The sequence below is a fragment of the Pituophis catenifer genome, unplaced genomic scaffold (genome assembly GCF_029215685.1).
Source record: "Pituophis catenifer annectens isolate HBS135680 unplaced genomic scaffold, rPitCat1.0.hap2 SCAF_1, whole genome shotgun sequence".
NCBI lineage: Eukaryota > Metazoa > Chordata > Lepidosauria > Squamata > Colubridae > Pituophis > Pituophis catenifer.
Window position 1 is genome coordinate 130,311,104 of NW_027256881.1, and position 19,068 is coordinate 130,330,171.

At 37.2% G+C, this 19,068-nt stretch overlaps 1 protein-coding gene across 1 annotated transcript in view; it reads left to right on the top strand.

Annotated features, from left to right (window-relative positions):
* The window catches only part of SNTG2 (syntrophin gamma 2), a 255,669-nt gene that overhangs the window by 164,952 nt on the left and 71,649 nt on the right, over nucleotides 1-19,068 (top strand). Inside the window, exons 9-10 of the mRNA XM_070955055.1 lie at nucleotides 3,773-3,900; nucleotides 14,862-14,991. Of these exons, the coding sequence (XP_070811156.1) occupies nucleotides 3,773-3,900; nucleotides 14,862-14,991 (258 nt within the window). The remainder of the gene's footprint in view (nucleotides 1-3,772; nucleotides 3,901-14,861; nucleotides 14,992-19,068) is intronic.

Genomic DNA, 19,068 nt, shown 5'->3' on the forward strand with positions numbered 1-19,068 from the left:
GGGCCGCCGTTCTTAATGAAGTCATATATTCATTGATGGACTCTCCCTCTCTCTGGGACCTCTGGTGAAATGCATGCTCCCTCGCGATCATGGATGGGGCGGGAGAGTAATGTTGTTTGAGCTTTCCCAGCAAGGTCTCCCAGGGCATCTCAAACACAGGCTGAGGGGCGGCTAGAGCCCTGGCCGTCCCAAAAATTTCACGGCCGCACGAGCTGAGGAAATAACCCCTCTTACGAGCACTGGATATTTCTGACAGGTCATTTGCCTGCAGGAAGCACTCAAACCTTACGAGGTAGTCCTCCCAGGTCTCCAAAGCTGGCTCAAATGGGGTGAATGCCGGCAGCCCTGTCGCCATGGTTGATAGCTGCTCGTAATACGCTCACCACGAACTTGGTCCAGACTCAGGCAACTGTCACCTCAGAAGGATCCCACCTTCGTCGCCACGTGTAAGATCCGGTGGGCAGACATAGACGGAGGCTTAGTTGCTGAGAACAATGACTTTATTAACACGAACACACAACAGCAACAGGAACATCACGGAGTGACAGAACAACAAGGCTGCCTGACAGCTGCTTAAATAGCGAGCTGTCAGACGCGCACACCAATGAGCGAACAGCAATTTCCCTCCACTTCGCTGCTCGTGTCTGAACCAATCAGCATCGCCCGGCAACAGGCACAGGCACCTACAATCGTAACTATGAGGACTCAACACCTTTTAAGACCCTTACCTTGACTTCAGGCTGAAGACTAAAGGAACAAGCAAGCAAGGAGATAAAATCTTTCCTCATCCCCCTGAAGTTTAAAAATAAATCATGTCTACAAGTTGGGCCAGAGAATGGAGGACATGGGGACTTTGCAGCCTTTTGCTGTGCATTTGACTGTCTGTAGAGGGGAGTCTCCAGTCTAGCCTTTAAATCCTAACTGGCCTCTACAGGCAGTCAGGCAGATCTAAGAAGTTTCAGAATCCTCCATTTTCTGGCCTAATCTTTAGGGATTTTTTTTTCTTTAATTCATGGGGGAAAAACTGCAGAAAGGTTTTTCTCTCCTTGCTCGCTTGGTTCCTCTTCTCTTCAGCCTGGATTCAAGATAAGGTTTTTAAAAGAGATATTGGTCGGAGGACATGGGGCAAATTTAGCTTTAGCACCTGATCTTCCCTCTCTGCATTTTTTGTTTACATTTTTATTGAAGAAATGTGCCTGGAGGAGGGAGGAGATTAAGCAAAGGAAAGGTTTTGGGAAGCTAGTCATGAAGCTGCCTTTTATGCAAAGGCCAGCTTCCCCAAAGCCTACAGAAGTGTAGGAGAGCTTCTCAGCCTCCTGCTTGGGGTCAGCTGATAGGTGCAGAAAGCAGCTGCTATTTTAGGGTTCCTGAAGGTGTTAGTGGGGAAAAGGCCTAAATGCTGCAGGAGGTGTTAAGGGGACAAGACAGGCACAGCAGGCACACAGCTGCCCATGGTCTGTCACAGTAGTGGGTTTCAAAAAATTTTACTACTGGTTCTGTGGGTGTGGCTTGGTGGACATGGCATGGCTTGGTGGGCATGGCAGGGGAAGGATGCTGTAAAATCTCCATTCCCACCCCACTCCAGGGGAAGGATATTGTAAAATTTCCATTCCCTCCCCAATCCAGGGGAAGGTTACTGCAAAATCCCCATTTCCTCCAGATCAGCTGGGACTTGGGATGCAGAGAATAAATGGGGGTAGGAATTTTTACTACCGGTTCTCCGAACTACTCAAAATTTCCGCTACTGGTTCTTCAGAACTGGTCAGAACCTGCTGAAACCCACCTCTGGTCTGTCATAAATGTGAACGACCTCAAGAGCACTGAATCTGTCATAACTTTGAAACAGGTTTGTATGTAGTTTTGGGATGTCAGTCGTTGTTTTGAACTGTCATTAAATGGCTTGCTGTTTCTCAAGAATTACCTGAATGTAAATGAAGTTTATTTAGGATGGCACTACATGTCTTAATATATCTGAGACAGTTTACGTCTGTTTATATCCGTAGTGTACATATAGGCCTTTGGCTTAGAGTTGAAATGCATCATAGAAAGTTTCTCTTTCCATTTATATAAAGAAAAGGTAGTAATGAAATATGAACAAGGTTGGAATCAAAGAGGATAAGTATTATTAAATAATATTTAAAATTTATGGTTGTAGTCCAAGAATAAAAGAATAGAAGATTAGGTTAATACAATTAATTTTGTACAGGGTGCTACTAAGTTATACTGATAGCATTTTGGAAAGCAGGGGACTCATGAAGAAAATTGTTACAACAATGGAGAGGATAGTACACATTTGTTGTATGTATTGAAGGCCTAGTTCTAAAGGAGTACTTCAAAGTATAAAGAGTGCAACGCTGGGTAACACAAAACAGTGTGAAAAGAGACTTGATAGAACAAAGAAAAGGAGAAAGTTGGAAACTTTCTGTATTGATCTGTTTCAGAAGAAAAGAGGCTTGATGGTGGATAAACCAGGATTTTGTTCAGCTAACATATTTTTTTTCTCTGTATCCTATTAAAGATGTTATTTCCCAGACCCAGTGAGTCATAATTGTGCACTATTATAATCTATCACAGTTTTGTTTGAAACATCAAAGATCTTATCTGACATGCCTACATTTTTCATGTTCTACAATGAAAGACTGCAATTCAATCCTGTAATTTTAATATTGGTATGATTGATTATTAAGGTAGTGTTTTTCATACATTTATGAAGCTGAGCCAAAGCCTGCCTTTTGGTTTCTTCTCTTTAGGATTTTGAAAATCCCTAGTCAAAATTATTTATTGTTTTTACTGCGTACCTTGTTGATTCCTCCTTAAGGAATTCCTCCTTGTTGAGAACTCCTTAAATTAACCACTCTTTCTTAGATGGCTATTTAAAAAAAAAAAAAATCCTTGCGATCCTTCATAGCTTCAAGGAAAAAGAAGAGCAGAGTGCAGCTTTTCAAATTGGTCTTAGTTATAAGAGAAATATATTCATTACCATGTCATGAGAGACAACACTTAAAAAAACAGGAATCGTTCATTGAAAAGGGTTAATTTCTGCAAATTTTCCAAAGTATACATATTCACTTGTTATGTAGGAAATAAAGCAAGTCTTAGCACTGGAATTCTAATGCTGCATCATGTTCCTTACTCTACCTTCCCATCCACTCCAAAATAAATCCAAATAAAGGGAGATATATTTAGAATATATACAGAAAAACTGTATATTCAACTACTGGTGATTACCTGTATATATCTATATTACTTTGTTGGCAAAAACCTGAACATAGTTTGCCATTGTTCTCTTCTTTTTTCAACTTCCCAATCTAGACTACAGCCCTGGGATTTCCAGGTCTCCAACCAGCCACTATCCAAACTGAAATCTGATTAACTTTTCCAAGATCAACTACATCAAGATATATTATGCACATTGTTGTTCTATTTTTGCAAATATTGAAAAAAACAAGTTAAAATTTTGCAATCATTGTCATGCTAATGAAACAAATAAGATATTGAGAAGAAAAAGTTGTCAATAAGCAACTTTCCAATTAGGTGTGAGGTTTATATATTTAACAAAATAATAACGGCACTATTGTGCATCAAATAGAGAGAAATGACCCACCAATATTTCAAGGTCAAAGACATTGTTATTTCTTCTGTGCAATCTAAAATTTCTAAACACTGTTATTCCTTGTGTTCTAATTCACCCAGAAAAATAACATATCCACATACAAATGTTTATGTTTTTTACATAATGTATTTACTGTTATTTTTTATTTATTCTGGTCAGGCACCATCATCACCTTCTTCACCCACAGCTAATGAACCAAAATATGAGAAGCGTTGGCTGGATACCTTATCAGTTCCTCTATCAATGGCTCGAATTTCGAGATACAAAGCTGGAACAAATAAATTAAGGTTTGTAATATGAAAGTGAAAGGGTTGGATTACCTAACCTGCATGTATTGTTTTTTTGGAGATAGTGGGTCTTTGTAAATTTTTTAACAAGGTATAGGCTTTCTCAAAAGCTGTGTAATGAGCATCAATAATATCTATTAAACATATAAACAAATAATTGAGCTTTATTCATTATATGAAAAAATGGCTAGTTTGTTTAGGCATCATAAATGGAAAGGGTCAAAGAAATAAGTTGCTTCAATATAAACTATGGAGATTTTAGTTTGTTTAATGTAGTGATTTACTGAGATATGAAGTGTTATAAAGATTTCTGTTACAAAGATTTTAATCTATCAATGCAACTGAAATATTTTTAAAAACAAATGATTATCTTGGAAAAAGGAATGAAAACTGATAGAAGTTGGTTAGCATAAATTAGAAATTTCCCAGCTTGAAGTTTCACTTCTATGTAGTCTCGTTGGAGATACATCCTGTTAATTGTAGAAATTCAGATAGATCACAAGGGCATGAATGATATTGAACAAGGCCTCTCAGTTCAGGAATGACTGCTACTGGCATATAACCTGAAAGTCACAACTGCCACCTGCTCTTCCAGCAGGAACTGTAAGTCCAAGAGGACTTCCAGATTGTGCATTTTAGCATGTAGATTTTAAATAGGAAGGAAGAGAAGATCAACTTTAGCTCTCATCAAAAGTCTTCCACACTTTGTCATACTCTGGCCCTCTACTAGTTCTGCCCTTTGGTCTTTCCTTTATTTCCTGGTTCAAATCTTCGACATTAGAGTCAGGAATAATGGAATCTTCCTCTGGTTTTCCAGCAGGGCTTTGGCGTAGCATCTGAAGCCCCAGATTCCTCAGCCATCTGAAGGAAACTAATATGTGCAACTGGGCCCTATCAGTAATCCATCTTTTTTTTTCTTTCATTCTTTCATGCACATTTATTAATGGGCATCAAGTTGGTGTCAGCTTTTTGTAACCATATATGAAGATTTTCTTTGATCTCTCCCTAAGCTGCTCTTTCTGATCTTCTAATAGACCATCAGCACTGTAACTATGTCCATCCATGGAGTTGGTAGTCATCTTCTCTTTCCTTCCACCTTTCCCAGCATTAGAATCTGGGAAGAGAGAGAGAGAGAGCTGGGTCTTTCAATTATGTACACATACACATCCCAATTTGCCCTGGATATTTTTGCTACGCGTTGAGTCACAACCATTCTATTACAGTAACATTCTGAAATAAATGTGTCTTTAATGGTTGGAAATGGAATAAATCAAACTTTATTATGGGACTTTAGATTTAATTTGAAATGGAAACCTGAAGCTAACATGAGTTGCCAGACTAGAAATAGTAACTAAAAAAAGAATACAATACTGTAAAATGGGAAAATTGTATAAAAGGACAATCAAAATGAGTGTGGTGAATTAAAATAATGTTCTTATGAAGGAAGGCTACAATAGTTGTCAATTCTCGGGATATAAAAAAGGAAGTGATGAGAGAAACATCACAAGAGTGTATAAAAGTATAACACAAAATATGTACTGTATATTTCTAAATATACGGATTTCTAAAGCCATCCAACCTCTCAACAACTCTGCGTGGTATACAGATTTCAAAACAAAGAAATGAAACAACCCTGGATACAAAAACAGAACAAAAGATAAATGGTCATCCCAGACCTTTCAAAAATTATACCCAAGAATTTAAAGATTTCAGCTTGCTGTATTGCTTGACCATTTAACATGTAGGTATATATTCTAGGTTGCTTTGCAAAAATTAGGATTTATTTTGAGTATAATTGTTCTCAAGTGCTTGCTCAAAACAGTAAATATCTAATGTTCTCAATGTTCATATTAATTCAATTGGCATTTGCAATAGGAGTATTGCATCATTATCTGTAGACAGTAAGGTTGCAATGTGCATATTGATTAACTTTGTGGATGATGTTCTGAATTACTTATTTTGGTAACAACAGAGTTGATTTGCAAAAAGAACATCAGGGGAGCCAAGATACATCCTCATTTTATCCCTTTTTCAGTTGGAATTTCTTTAGGGCAGTGGCCTTGCACACCACTTCTATTCTAGAGTTCTCATGGAGTTTGTACATTAGCAGAAGTAGCCATTTGTTATTTTAGCATTTTTTTTAAATTTGCCCAACGGCTTTGTTCTAGAGACAATGCAGACTTGAAATCAATAAATGCAGCATATAATGCAGAATATGGCTCTCCCTCCATAAGTAGCTTAGCATTTGCATAGAGTGACATTTTTTTTATTTTTTTTTATTTTTTAATTTTGATTTATATGCCGCCCTTCTCCGGAGACTCAGGGCGGTTTCCAATGCTTTAAGCAATAAACATTGACATTGATCCAAACAGAGCAGAAATCAAAATGATTAAAGTTTATAACATTTTAAATACTGTTTTTATTCATAAATCCTATGCTTCCTCTGCCTATTATCTGACCCTCATCTGATGTCATTTCTGTAAAATGGGTTGCTGTATTCCCAAACTTTATTTATTTATTTATTTTTTAATTTGATTTATATGCCGCCCTTCTCCGAAGACTCAGGGCGGCTTACAATGTGCTCAGCAATAGCCTTCATCCTTTTGTATATTTATACAAAGTCAGCTTATTGCCCCCACAAACTGGGTCCTCATTTCACCTACCTTAGAAAGGATGGAAGGCTGAGTCAACCTTGAGCCTTGGCGAGATTCGAACCCTGCAGTAATTGCAGGCAGCTGGTCTTAATAAGTTTAATAAGCTTAATAACAGGGTGCCTTAAACCCCTGTACTACCAAGGCTCTATATCCCATTCTGATTATATTTGCTTCATGGGAAGTACGTGTAGTCCTCATTTATTGACTGATTTGTTCACTGATCTTCCAGTTATAACAGTGATAAAAAGTATATGACCAGTTTCTTTTCTCCCTCACCCTATTTTCCATTCATTCCTTTTTTAAAATGTTATTGTATTTTATGTTATAATAAACCCTAATTAAATTAATCTTTTTTTAAAAAATGGCCAATCCTTGCATTTACAACCTTCCCAGGTCTGTGTAAAGCAAAGGAAGCCTGAAGTAAGTTCCTAAGCACAGTTAGGGCTTTACTTAGTGACTGCTTTGCTTAATGACAGAGTTAAACAAAGCCTGTCCCAATTGTGGTTACTAAATGAAGACTAACTACACATACACATTTTGCTAAAATGACCATAACATAGAGTTCTTTGTGCTCCCTGAGCTTGGTTGTTTGTTTCCAGATGTTTCATTGTCCAACAAGGTAACATCAGTGAGTAATGAAACATCTGCAAGCAAATAACCAGGAAGGCTACAGTTCTGTAACCTGAGCTACAGTTAGTTTCTTCCATTGTGACCATAGTAACATTTGTTTATTTACTTACAGCCAACTCTGCAAAAATAAGTTAGTTTTAGTTCACTTTCTAAAGGCAGCTTCCTAGCCTCCCAAACAGGAGGTAGCTTCAAGATAAATATTTACACCTCTGCTTCCTTTGATTTAATTCATAGCATAATGGCATAGGGTATATAATCACTTGGTTTGCTACTGCCATTTAATATTAAATTATATTAATTAATTTCATCAAAGCATCTAATCAATATGTTCCCCAAACACTGTTATTTGCATTTATAGATTATCTATAAATTCTCTTTCTTTTTATATTACACTATATTTAAATTGTTTGAGTAATATAAATATTTATATAATTAAATTTGAAATTTAACTGACCTAGTACACATCTGTTTTAAAACTCCTATCAGATTTCATTTCAGGGCAAAAAACTACCAAAACCAGTTTTCATTAACAAATAATATTTGATTTAGAATGGTCTAAATCTTTGCTTCCCTTCTTATTCATGATATTTTTCATTAACTAAACTGCATTAGTGAAAAAGGTTTAGTATCTCATACAGAAGATACATTTTACAACTCGGTGTCAAGTTCGAAACGTCACTCAGGTTGTAAAATATTCTAAGCCAAATATACTCAACCAAATAGGTGTACCAGTAGTATTTATGGGGAAATAAGTTTTTTTAAAGCACAATATTCAGGGTCACAGAAGGTAAATATTTAAGCTAAATAAGATATCTTGTAGAAATCTATTAAAATAAACTGTACTATGACAAATCCTTACATGAAATACTAATTTTATGCTTGTATAGAGATTGTTTTATCCTCAGAATAATGAGAGCTGGAACCCAAGAGTACTGGGAAGAGTAGGAAGAAGTGCATCTTGTATCTAATTTATTCATCTATTGCTGATATATTTTCAGATCTTTCCAAATGGAAAGTAAACATGTAAATAAGTTCATAAGAACCTGTCAAAGAGAGATAAAAAAATTGATTGATCCTTGAAAATGTATAATCTACAGTGTCATCCAGTTTTAGAAGAGTTTTCATTCACTCATCATAGATTAGATCCTTCAGATTGTTCAAACATTAAACAACACTCTTGTAACTTCACAAAAGTGCCAAATCTTAAGGGTATCAGCCTAAAATATACACCATATAAATGGATTTAATTTAAATAGATACATGACTAGTCCCACAATCCATTTGGTATTTATCTTTTACTCTTTATTTGTATTTGCTTCGACCTAATGTGCTGGAGTAATGATTGCCCTCATCTCCCTTACTGTGAAAGACTGGGCTGTAAAATACTATTTTAACTCTTATACTCAATAAATAAGCAGATACCCACAGCTGAAGTCTTGAGAATTGAGCAGTCCTGGGTTCCTTCTAATTCTTCTTTCTCAGTCATTCTAAGAGCTTTGAGCCTAAATTAAATTAAATTTGTTGACTGTCATAACCTCTTTCTCCCCAGTCAGCAATATCATTCTACATGTTTTATTAGAAGCATATGAATAATTAGTGGTGACACTCTTGACAGCTGAAATCCTTTCTGGCTTGCAAATCATCTCCACATCAACTGTAAGCAAGAATAAAGTTTGAGATAGAAAGTACCTGGAATGGAATGGAATGGAATGGAATGGAATGGAATGGAATGGAATGGAATGGAATGGAGTGGAGTGGAGTGGAGTGGAGTGGAGTGGAGTGGAGTGGAATGGAGTGGAAGAGTTGGAATAAATCTTCAAGATCTTCCACTCCAATCCCATGCTCAAGCAGAAGTCCCTATACCATTTTAGACAAATGGTTGTCCAATTTCTTCTACTAGGGATGTCTTCTACTGGAAAAAGCAGAGTGGAGGAAGTAGGGGACAAATGATAAAAGTGGGTCAGGTGGATGCCTCTGATTAGGAACATTTAATAGGACAACTATTGCATTGTTGTGTGTGCCAAATAAAAAGGTAAGAAAGGACAAAACTTATTACTTGTAAGGGAAATCCCAGGAGAGAAGTCTAGACTGGAAAGTTGTAAAAAATCAATCTGAAGGAAGACGGTGATGAACCTCTTATATCTGTTTGCCAAGAGAACTAAATGGCATTTCCATGGAGCCAACAGGAGTTGAGTTCAGTCCAAGAAAATCATTATCTTTTTCTATGTAAAATAATTTTCAAAAAACCTGGCAGAACATAATAATAATGTAATATTGTAACTGTAACAATTTCAACCAATTCTACATGGGACAAACATGTCAATTAAAAACCAGGATTCACAAACACCACAATCCCAAATCCTTAACTCTCTACCCACACCGACACCAAACAGCACCAGTTTGATTGGAGCCACACAAAAGTCATCAACCTACAAACCCCTCAGAATCCAAATGAACTGCACAGCTGACCAGGAATAGCACCGATCCTCAACCAACCCACAGAAGCCCCTTCCAACCAGTACTTCATCTCCCAATGATCCTCACTTGATGTAACCTTCCATTCACTTGACCCATCAGAAGACCTTCACTTAACACACTCACACCTGACCTACTGACCACAAAAAGTCCTTATAAACAGAAGAACATTGACACTGACATCTCCTAAATTCTGCTGAACTTGTTACCTCGCCTGGTAACAAAACATTTGGAAACCAATCTACAAGCTCGGAGAATGAACCTTTAACCTCATAATTGAATATATTGCATATCATACATGCAATGAGAAGGTACCAGTGGTGGGTTGATCCCGGTTCGGTCTGGTTCTTGCGAACTGGTAGTAATGGCGTTGGGAGGCTCCACCCACCCGCCCGCCCCTACATCATCACTGACGTGCACCATGCACAGAAGTGCACTCACTTCGCTTGTGCGCGCTCTACCATTGTGAACCGGTAGTAAAGGTAGGTGCAACCCACCCCTGGAAAGTACCGTGTTTGCTCAGTGTCAATGAAAAAGAAAATAAATGGCTAAAATTAGTCCAAGCTTGAATTACAATAAATGCATGAGTTGATAAGCAGAATAAAAAGTATCAAACTTTAAAGCTGACAACTGCTTAAAAAGATATTAACTATGAGTTGATCATTTAAATATTCACTGGGGTACATACATGTCAAGTAATAGATACCAAGTTATGTCATATATAGCCTCTCTTCTTTGGAAAAAGGTGGCATTTTCCCCATCAAAATGGTTTTATCTACAATTTATTTATGGCATTTTTGCAAATCCTGATTCCTGTAAAAGCTGCTTTGGAAATTCTGCAATTTCTTTTTCCATAAAGATCCATAATCAAGTGGGGGGGAAAGATTGTACTACAATGGGAAAGAAGTCTGAAAAATCGTTTAGTATAGATTTTGTATTGGGGGAATAAACCACAGAGAGAAGGAAAATTCATATTTTACCAATAGAGCCTTGCACACAGTGGGAAGCAGATGCATAAATGTATTTGGATAGTGCATAAATATATGTGGCATTATTTATAATTATATTAATTAATGTAAATAGCATTCATACTAGCAAATAGCATGGGGAAATAAGCTTTTGGCAGGTTAATTGACCATTTTAGTTATGAAAAGCAGGAGACTTACTTTTCAGTGAAGCACTTTAATACCAGGGTCCTTTGGGAAATAGGGTTCAGAATTAATCTGCAGTAAAATATCTGGGCAATCTGGTAATTTTGAAATGAATCTAGATATGGTTAGTAATTTTATGGCTGAGGAAAGACCAAGAGACAGATGTTGGATCTTCATGCTGAATACATTGCCCTATCAAGCTGGCTAGAAAGCTAAGATAAATGCAGTGTATGAAGAACACATTAAATAAGTGGCATTAGGAGATTTACTCATTTTCCTCCTTATTCTTACATGCTAAGGAAGCCATTATTAAAAATTTAAATCATTGTTTTTATTGCAATAAACGGTCAAAAAAATTCTAAAAAAATATATCTTAAGCTGACATCTTCAGCACATTTGGTGAATATTGTCTCTGGTTTTGTTTTGTAAGATTTGATGTTTTGATTTTAAGATTTTAAGCTTTGATGTTTTAGCCTAATAACAGTAATTAGTATGCCCACCAACTGATTGTTCTTTCTCCTGTTAGAAACATACTTATCTATGTAACTCATGTATCCGAATCCGATCCTTAAAAGCAGTTTCACTGTTCAGTGAGATTTAATCAAACTATTTGGTCACCTTTATTTTTCTGTGGTCTAAATATTCTATCCATTGCAGGTAAGAGCTAAATTGCCTTTTTTTTAATGTATTGATCTTTTTGCTGAATTGACATTTTTATCAGATATATTTAAAATTCTTACAGAAGAAAAAATTTCATTCATTTAATTCATATTCATTTAATTCATATCAGTTTCATTCCTGCTGTTTATAATATTTTGGAATGTATTGAAATAGAACCAGATACAATTTATTGGGGCGAGGGAGGGCAGGCATGAAACATTAATTAAAGCAACTTCTTACAGATTGACTATGTTGTCTTGTTCTAAGAATTATTGCCTTTCATTATGACACAGGCAGAAGAGAAATACTTATCTGATTACTAAAGTGTATGAACATAAATGGATGCTTTGGATACCAAACAAAGGAATTGATAAAATAAGTGTGAAAAATATATTGCAGCCGCAGTAAACATCAGGAAGCGATGAGCTGAGAAACTTGGCATCCATATTGTCTGTGAGGATGCATGGGGATGAAAAGAGCTCTTGATTCACATATTATGAGCAGGGTGAAATATGGTTAGATTTGAAAACTTGAAAACTTGACCTGAAAATTCAAAATAATTTATCATAACTTTTAAAGGCATAATGAGAGAAAAGAGGGATATATATATTAAATCACTAATCGACTTCTGGGACATTTTATTTGGAGAAATGAGAAGGGAACATATGGCAGATGGCAATCTCAGGGAAGAAGAAGAGAAAAAGAAGACAGCAAAATTGTATCAAGATAACAATGAAATAGAATCACCAAAAATTGGAACATTAGGCATCAAGCATTCAAATCTAGAAAACAGCATTTCGTTAAAGTTAGAAAAGCTGGGGATGATCCCATTTGGCTCCTTAGCTATGCCATATAAATTCAGTATAAAACTAGCAAGTGGCAAGTGTATATGCTGCTGTTAAGACAATATATATAGCCACTATATTAGTTCTATCAGGAATTAAATCCAATCGGCCACCTTATTTTTATAAAAAAAATATACTGCAGGGATAAACCTCTGTGTTCAAGGCTGGGTTTTGGAGTGGTTGGTTACCTTAGGAAATGAGCTAAACTGAAAACTGGTGGGAGGGAAAGCATTCATTTTGCTTCTGCTTAGCTTTTCAATATTTTTTAGCTTTTAGATGTAATTGAGCGTGACTTTGTTTCAGGCTTTCCAAGCTGAAGATTTAGGGGTGCTGTTTTGAGATAGTCTGAGGGGCAGTTGATGACAGAGAGATTGCTAGTTGAGCCTTTTGCTTTCAAGTTATAGGAGCTCTGTGAGTCCCTCTGTTGTGACCTAGGCTTCCTGAGTCATTAAAACACACGAGTAGTCCCAGAAACCTCTTTTATTGCAACAGCTGTGAATTACATTCATTCACAGCTGAGTCCCAGTTAGTTGCAAAAAGTCCTTTGGGAGAAGTCCTTCAGGATAATCACCAACCTTTATCTTCCTTGACACTCTGCCAAAGACCTACTTGGCAAAGCCACACAGATTCCAGAATCAAACAGAGATGCCGACTGGGAACAGAATTTATAACGTTGCTTTCCTGCAAAGTGCCCACATGCCTTTGCTCCTCTTTTAAGCCTTATGGGAGGAGCCAATCATCTCCAGGCCTTACTCCTGAGTCGTCCCTTTTGTTTTAACTGTTTGTGCCTTCTGGAAGCTCTGCGCATGTGCACAGTAGGAACAGGCTCCTCCTGTTCCTCTGCATTTCTGCTATCCAACTCTGGAGGCTCCAGAGTCCACACATCACTCCCAGATGGCCCTGGCCCCATCTCTGCCTCCAACGCAGAGTCCTCGTCTGGGCCTTCCCCAGACTCCAGGACCAGCTCATGTTCCTCCCCAGCCTCTTCACTGTCCGACTCCGCTGCCAGCTCCATAGACTGCTGGCGGACCACAACAGCCTCTTACCTTCCATGTTTTTCACCAATACTGTATATTAAACCTTTTTGGAGTATTCCAGGTGATGTCATTTTATAGATAATATCTATCAATATTCTTATCAGTTGAGGTAAGCCAGTAAGATGAGCCAGAAGTGGATTGGATGGGGGCCACTTTTCTGAAGTTTATTCTAGCCAATGTAAGAATGCTGTTAGCAAAACTGAAACAGAAAAAAGATAACCTCTTCTGGATAGGATTTCAGTTTTCTTGAAAGCCAAAAAATTGGAAATATTTCTGGACCTGACTTTGCTTCTAAATGCCCAGATGTATTTGTACAGAGTGTTGGCTTGCAATGAGCATTACCCAAATATCTGGCTTCTGATCTGGCTTCTGTTGACTGTAATGCACTGCTTGAAAAGTATTTCCAAGCTATTCCAAATGCAATGTTCAGTAAGCGGGATGTGGGGTCTTTTTTTTTCGATCTCACATCACTCCAATAAAGTTTAGTAAATCCTGGATTCTGGCTTGTTTCTGAAGTGTAGTTCAATGTGCTGATTGTTATCTAAATGATATGGAATGAAAATATCAGAAGGACCATCTCCTTCAATATGATTCTTATTTCAGCATCAAATGACCTTGTATCATATTTCTCTTATTGATCCCTGCTTTACATGCAGCAACGCACAAATCTCATTACATGGCAATTACTTGTCACTTAAGCTATATGACATAGAAATCCACTCAGTCATAATGTTTCATTTTTATATGACACTAAATGTTCTGCAAATAATTGTTTTGTTTTCCTTTTTCATTTATAACAGTTTTTTTTTTATTTCTACACTGCATCCGTAAAATAAATGGGAAATAAGAGAAAGGCAGTAAACCAAGATTGCAAATCTTTCAGATTCCCTCAAAACCTTAACTGTACTCTTCAGAGTCTCCTCAAAGTTGCCACCAAATAATATTTTTTGGTGCTGTAATGCTTGAGGTTTCAATTTGAAGAGATTCTTCAGAACAGAAGGGAGCCCAACTGTAGCATCTCTCTCTGTGACTTATTAAGCAACCTTGTCTTTTACAGTTTTCCTAACTGCTGTGAGGTGGCTTTCACTGTAGCCATGCATAGGTTCAAATAAAAGCCAAATCCAGGAAGTGAGATCTGGAACAGCTGAACACAAAATACATTTGCAAAGATCCCTGCTAAATGAGCTTGTATAATCCACCCAGTCACCTATGTGATACTCCTGACTCATGTAGGGCTTCTTAAAAACTACTGTACATCATTCTGAAATCTGAAAACAAGAATAAATAACTAAAAATAATCTTCCATAACATTCAGGTAGAAACCACATGCAGAACCTACATAACTTGACTGTGTGGCTCTATAGTGGCTTTACATTCCTATTTCCCTGGAATTATAGTGCATAAATGCTAGTTTGTAGGGATTAGATGAAGACTAAGAATTGCTGATATAGCTTCTTTGATGGTATACACACACACATATATATATATATATATTTCTTCTTGCTGCAGATCTAATGCATTTGAAGTACTGGCACTCGATGGAATTAGCACTGGGATACTTCAGTTTTGTTCAGCGCAGGAGAGTGCTGACTGGCTGCGAGCATTATCAACTAACATCAGTGATTTGACACTACAAAATGTACGTTGTTTTCTAGATGCGTATATAATGTGTATAGTCTAGGTTCTGTTGTGTTTATTTCACATGTAAATATTCAAAATAACATCTGAAGACTCTTCTCTCTTTCGTACACTTCATTATTTATTTATATTCATAGACATTATGTCATATACAGAGCCACCCTACATATACTTTATGTCAGACCTTAATTTTTTTATAAACCAGCTGCTTTAATTTTGAAGGAAACAGTCTTCTGAATCGTCACTTCTTTGAATATGGATCTTACACTGGTTTCGTACTGAGACTGTCCCTCCCTGGCTTCTTAAGAGGCAATTTTCATCAGAAAACTATCATAGAATCCAATCCACTGGGAACATGTTCTAAATCAGGACATATGATTTGTGGCTCATAAATACATACAGACAATCAATTTATCATCACTGTGAAAATGTTACCTGACCTCTCCTGTGCCTAAGTCCTTACCAAGAGCACACAGTCTGTCTATCAGGCTAGACATGATTAACTTCAATGCATAACTTAATTTTAGCACACAAATTTTACTTCACTCTGAAGACTCTCTCCTAACTTGAGTAAAATGAAGCAGAATGTGATCAAGAAATTGGAACTATTTTGTCATTATTCAGTTGTTGTTGTTGTTCTTGTCTGTTATGATTGGGAGAAACATTGTACAAAGAAGAAAGCTTTCTTCTTGAAACCCAGATCATACTGTGCTACTCTGATCATTTGTATATGAATAGTTTAATTAAATTGTGAGTGCTTTATTGAATAGGATATGTTTAAGAGTGGAATAAATAGTTGGGTGTATATGAAAGATACATTGCACTGCTTACTCTCTACAGGTAGCCCTTGATCTACAACCATTCATTCAGAAATCATTTGAAGCTACAACGGCACTGAACGAATGGTAGTTATGACCAGTCCTCGGAGTTCCAAGCATCCCAGCATCCCTTGATCATATGATCGCTATCTGGGCACTTTGCCACCAGTTTGCACTTGCAAATGGTTGCAGGACTCTGCAGTCACATGATTGTCATTTGCTACATTCCCTGCTGGCTTCCCCACCTGCTCACCTTCTCTCAGCCCTTCTGCACTTGTGGCACACCAGCTATTTGTGCACACCCATGTACTCTTCCTGACCCACACTGTACCCCCACAACCCCTCTTTGAAGACCTATGCTGCACCCTTGGACACCCTTCCCAACCCACCCTATACTCTGGCACACCTTCCCCAATCTGCACCGCATTCTTTCTTAACTCCGCCATGGCTCTTGCACAAACATGCACTCTCATTAACCTGCACAGCTGCCCTTTGCACACTCATTGATCCTGACCACATCTCTCATGTACCCCCTCATACAGACACCTTCACACATTCTGCCTGATTCATACTATGGGTATATAAGTTGGTAGTAGGTTTTCTTCACTTTTTCTTGAAAAGAGTTGATAATGAAGTAGAATAAGATTTCCATGAATAAAACTCATTGTATAGTCCTTCAGAGATTATTTTTTCTATTTAAAATGTATTTATACTGAATTTATTCCAGGTTTAATTTGTACATTCCTTTCCTACATTGCTATAACCAGTAGACAAATATCCACCATCCAGAATATGGTTGTATCCCAATTACATACTCAGAATAGTAGAGTTCAAAGGGGATTTTCCTCCCCCCTAAAAAAAGACTTAATCTATCCAGTTTACTTTGCCTTCCTGCTGATTGGGAGAGGCCATTTTTTATTCAAATAATTAGCTACCGTGCTACATCCCGTATTTTCTGTTTGTAACATTTGTACTTGGAATGTAAGTATTTACATTAGCAAAGCCAGCCCTCCTGCAGACTGCAGATTGCTTGAGTTTTGTTTAGAGCGTGTCATACACTGCTTAGTTGAATACATTGGGAGTAAGGCTCTTTAGCCATTGACTAAAACGGGATTAATAAATAATCCCACACCCTCTCTAAAGAAAGAGCAGCTGGTCTAGCTGTGGGACTGAATAGCTGCATCTTGTAGAATGGCTAGCACAATGGGGTTCCTGGGGGAATACTGTGTGACAATTTTGTAATACTGAATTTTCAGAGTGGGAAGGAGCATATGGTGTATCCCTGGCTGCCTGCCAAACTGTCAGCACTGCTGGCAAAATGTTCTCCTTTCTTATTCCAAGTAAAATTCGCTTAATTCTTTAGACTGCAATAGGAACAAGGGCATACCTATGTCCTAATTATGCATGCGTAGGTAAGGCTGAATGAGAAAAACATTGAACGAGATGGCAATAGATGGTGAAAAAGCCTACGAAAATTGAGGATCTACAGAGATGTTTAGTGATGAACTGAAGGAGCAGCAGTTCCTCTCAAAGAATCTGGTGAGAACAATAAACCATGTGGACAACAGGGTTGCTCTTTTTAGCACAGGCGGCAGCTCCATGTACACGTAACTTTTTTCTCTCCAAGAGCCTGTAAATTCAAGAACAGCATATCAATCATTTTGGATTCTTTTGGACTTTGCACTTCTGGCAAGGAAAAACTTTTTCCAGTGAAAAGTAAGACATATGAGCAAAAGACTGTAGTTTGCCAGACTGTTTTGAAAGAAACAGTTTCTAATTGAAAGCCCATGCCTTTCTGTTTCACAGATGGTGGAAATTTCCACAAATCTGGATTAAGGGCTGGTCTATCTACACCCTCAGCTGGGTGACTTCAGAAAACAGAATTGCGTTATCGGAACCAAAATTGCGCCTGCTTTAGGAGCTTCTTAAAGACATCTCTGATGCTATATTAAAGAGGGCTTTGATCTGAGTTCTCTTTCGTAGCAACATAATTTTCCATTGGAGAGTATGACTGTTTTTTTTGGGACACAATCAAATCAGATTGCATTTATTTTTCATTATCATGTGATTCTAGTTTGATCTTGCCTGTGCTTAAACAAGAGCAGATCCCATTGATTCCAATGCAATTTGTTGCCAAATGTCACTATGTGTTTTCAGTGCCATTATTGTTTTTTTAAGAAAGGATTTCCATAACTCGGATCATCAGTTATTTACATATGACCTTATTCACTGAGAAGTATTAGAATACCCTTAATATATTTCTAAAAATACATTTGATGCATAAGACTTGTGGTTTTTGAAAAGGTTTCATTTCCAAATGCATTTGGTGCAATTTTTATTCTGATTGTGCCATTGTGAACTAGGAACCTCTCAAATATTGCTCTGTTGTAACTAGATTGCTCTGATTATCTTTGTGTTAAAAAAGTTGAACTAGCTGAATAAGAAAGAACAGTAATGCAGGAGAAATACTATATATAGTAAAAATCAGTCAGTAGGGAATCCTTTTTAATGAGCCACATCAACCTGAATTCCTGCCCAGTTTGAGCTAAAAACTTTTTTTTTGAGAGAAATTGCCCAGCAGATTAATATGAATGCGGCATTCTGATGTAGTTCATTATTTATAAAACAGCTACTGCTCCAAGCTTCTCTACTGTCAGTACTGCTTACCAGTAACTTCACTACGTTTCTCTTTTGGGAAATGAAGGGGTTTTTTAGGCAGAGGGCAGCTGACTAAATTTAAGGGTTGGGAACAATAATATTTTTTAAAAAAAATATCCAGAAGAATTTTAGAAAACCTAAAATCTTCCTTCATCATTTAAATACTCTTTCAATGAGCTTCCTATTTTCATCAAAAAGATGAAAGTAGCACAGTGCAGTAAGATCTGCTCCTTTTTGCTGTGCGGGTGATGTTACAATACACGTACAAAAGAGATAAGGCTTGTGTCACAACCACATAATGCTTCTTTTGTCATTAACCCCCGCTGAAACCCCTGCTCGGCATGGCCGAGTTAGGTTACAATTATTATTTCTATTTTATACCACAAACGAGGAGGTGTTGAAAGGGTTTAAGGTAATAATGATGACATGATTTGAGTATTCTATGTTTCTAGGATGTTAAAATAATGTCAGGCAATGAAACAGAGAGAAAATGGTGTGTTTAAGAGTAAGACCAGCTAGTGAATTGCTAAAATGCATTTCTTTATTCACTGTTTAGATCCTCATCCATCACACCAGCACTGGAGATTGAAGTTGAAGTGGGC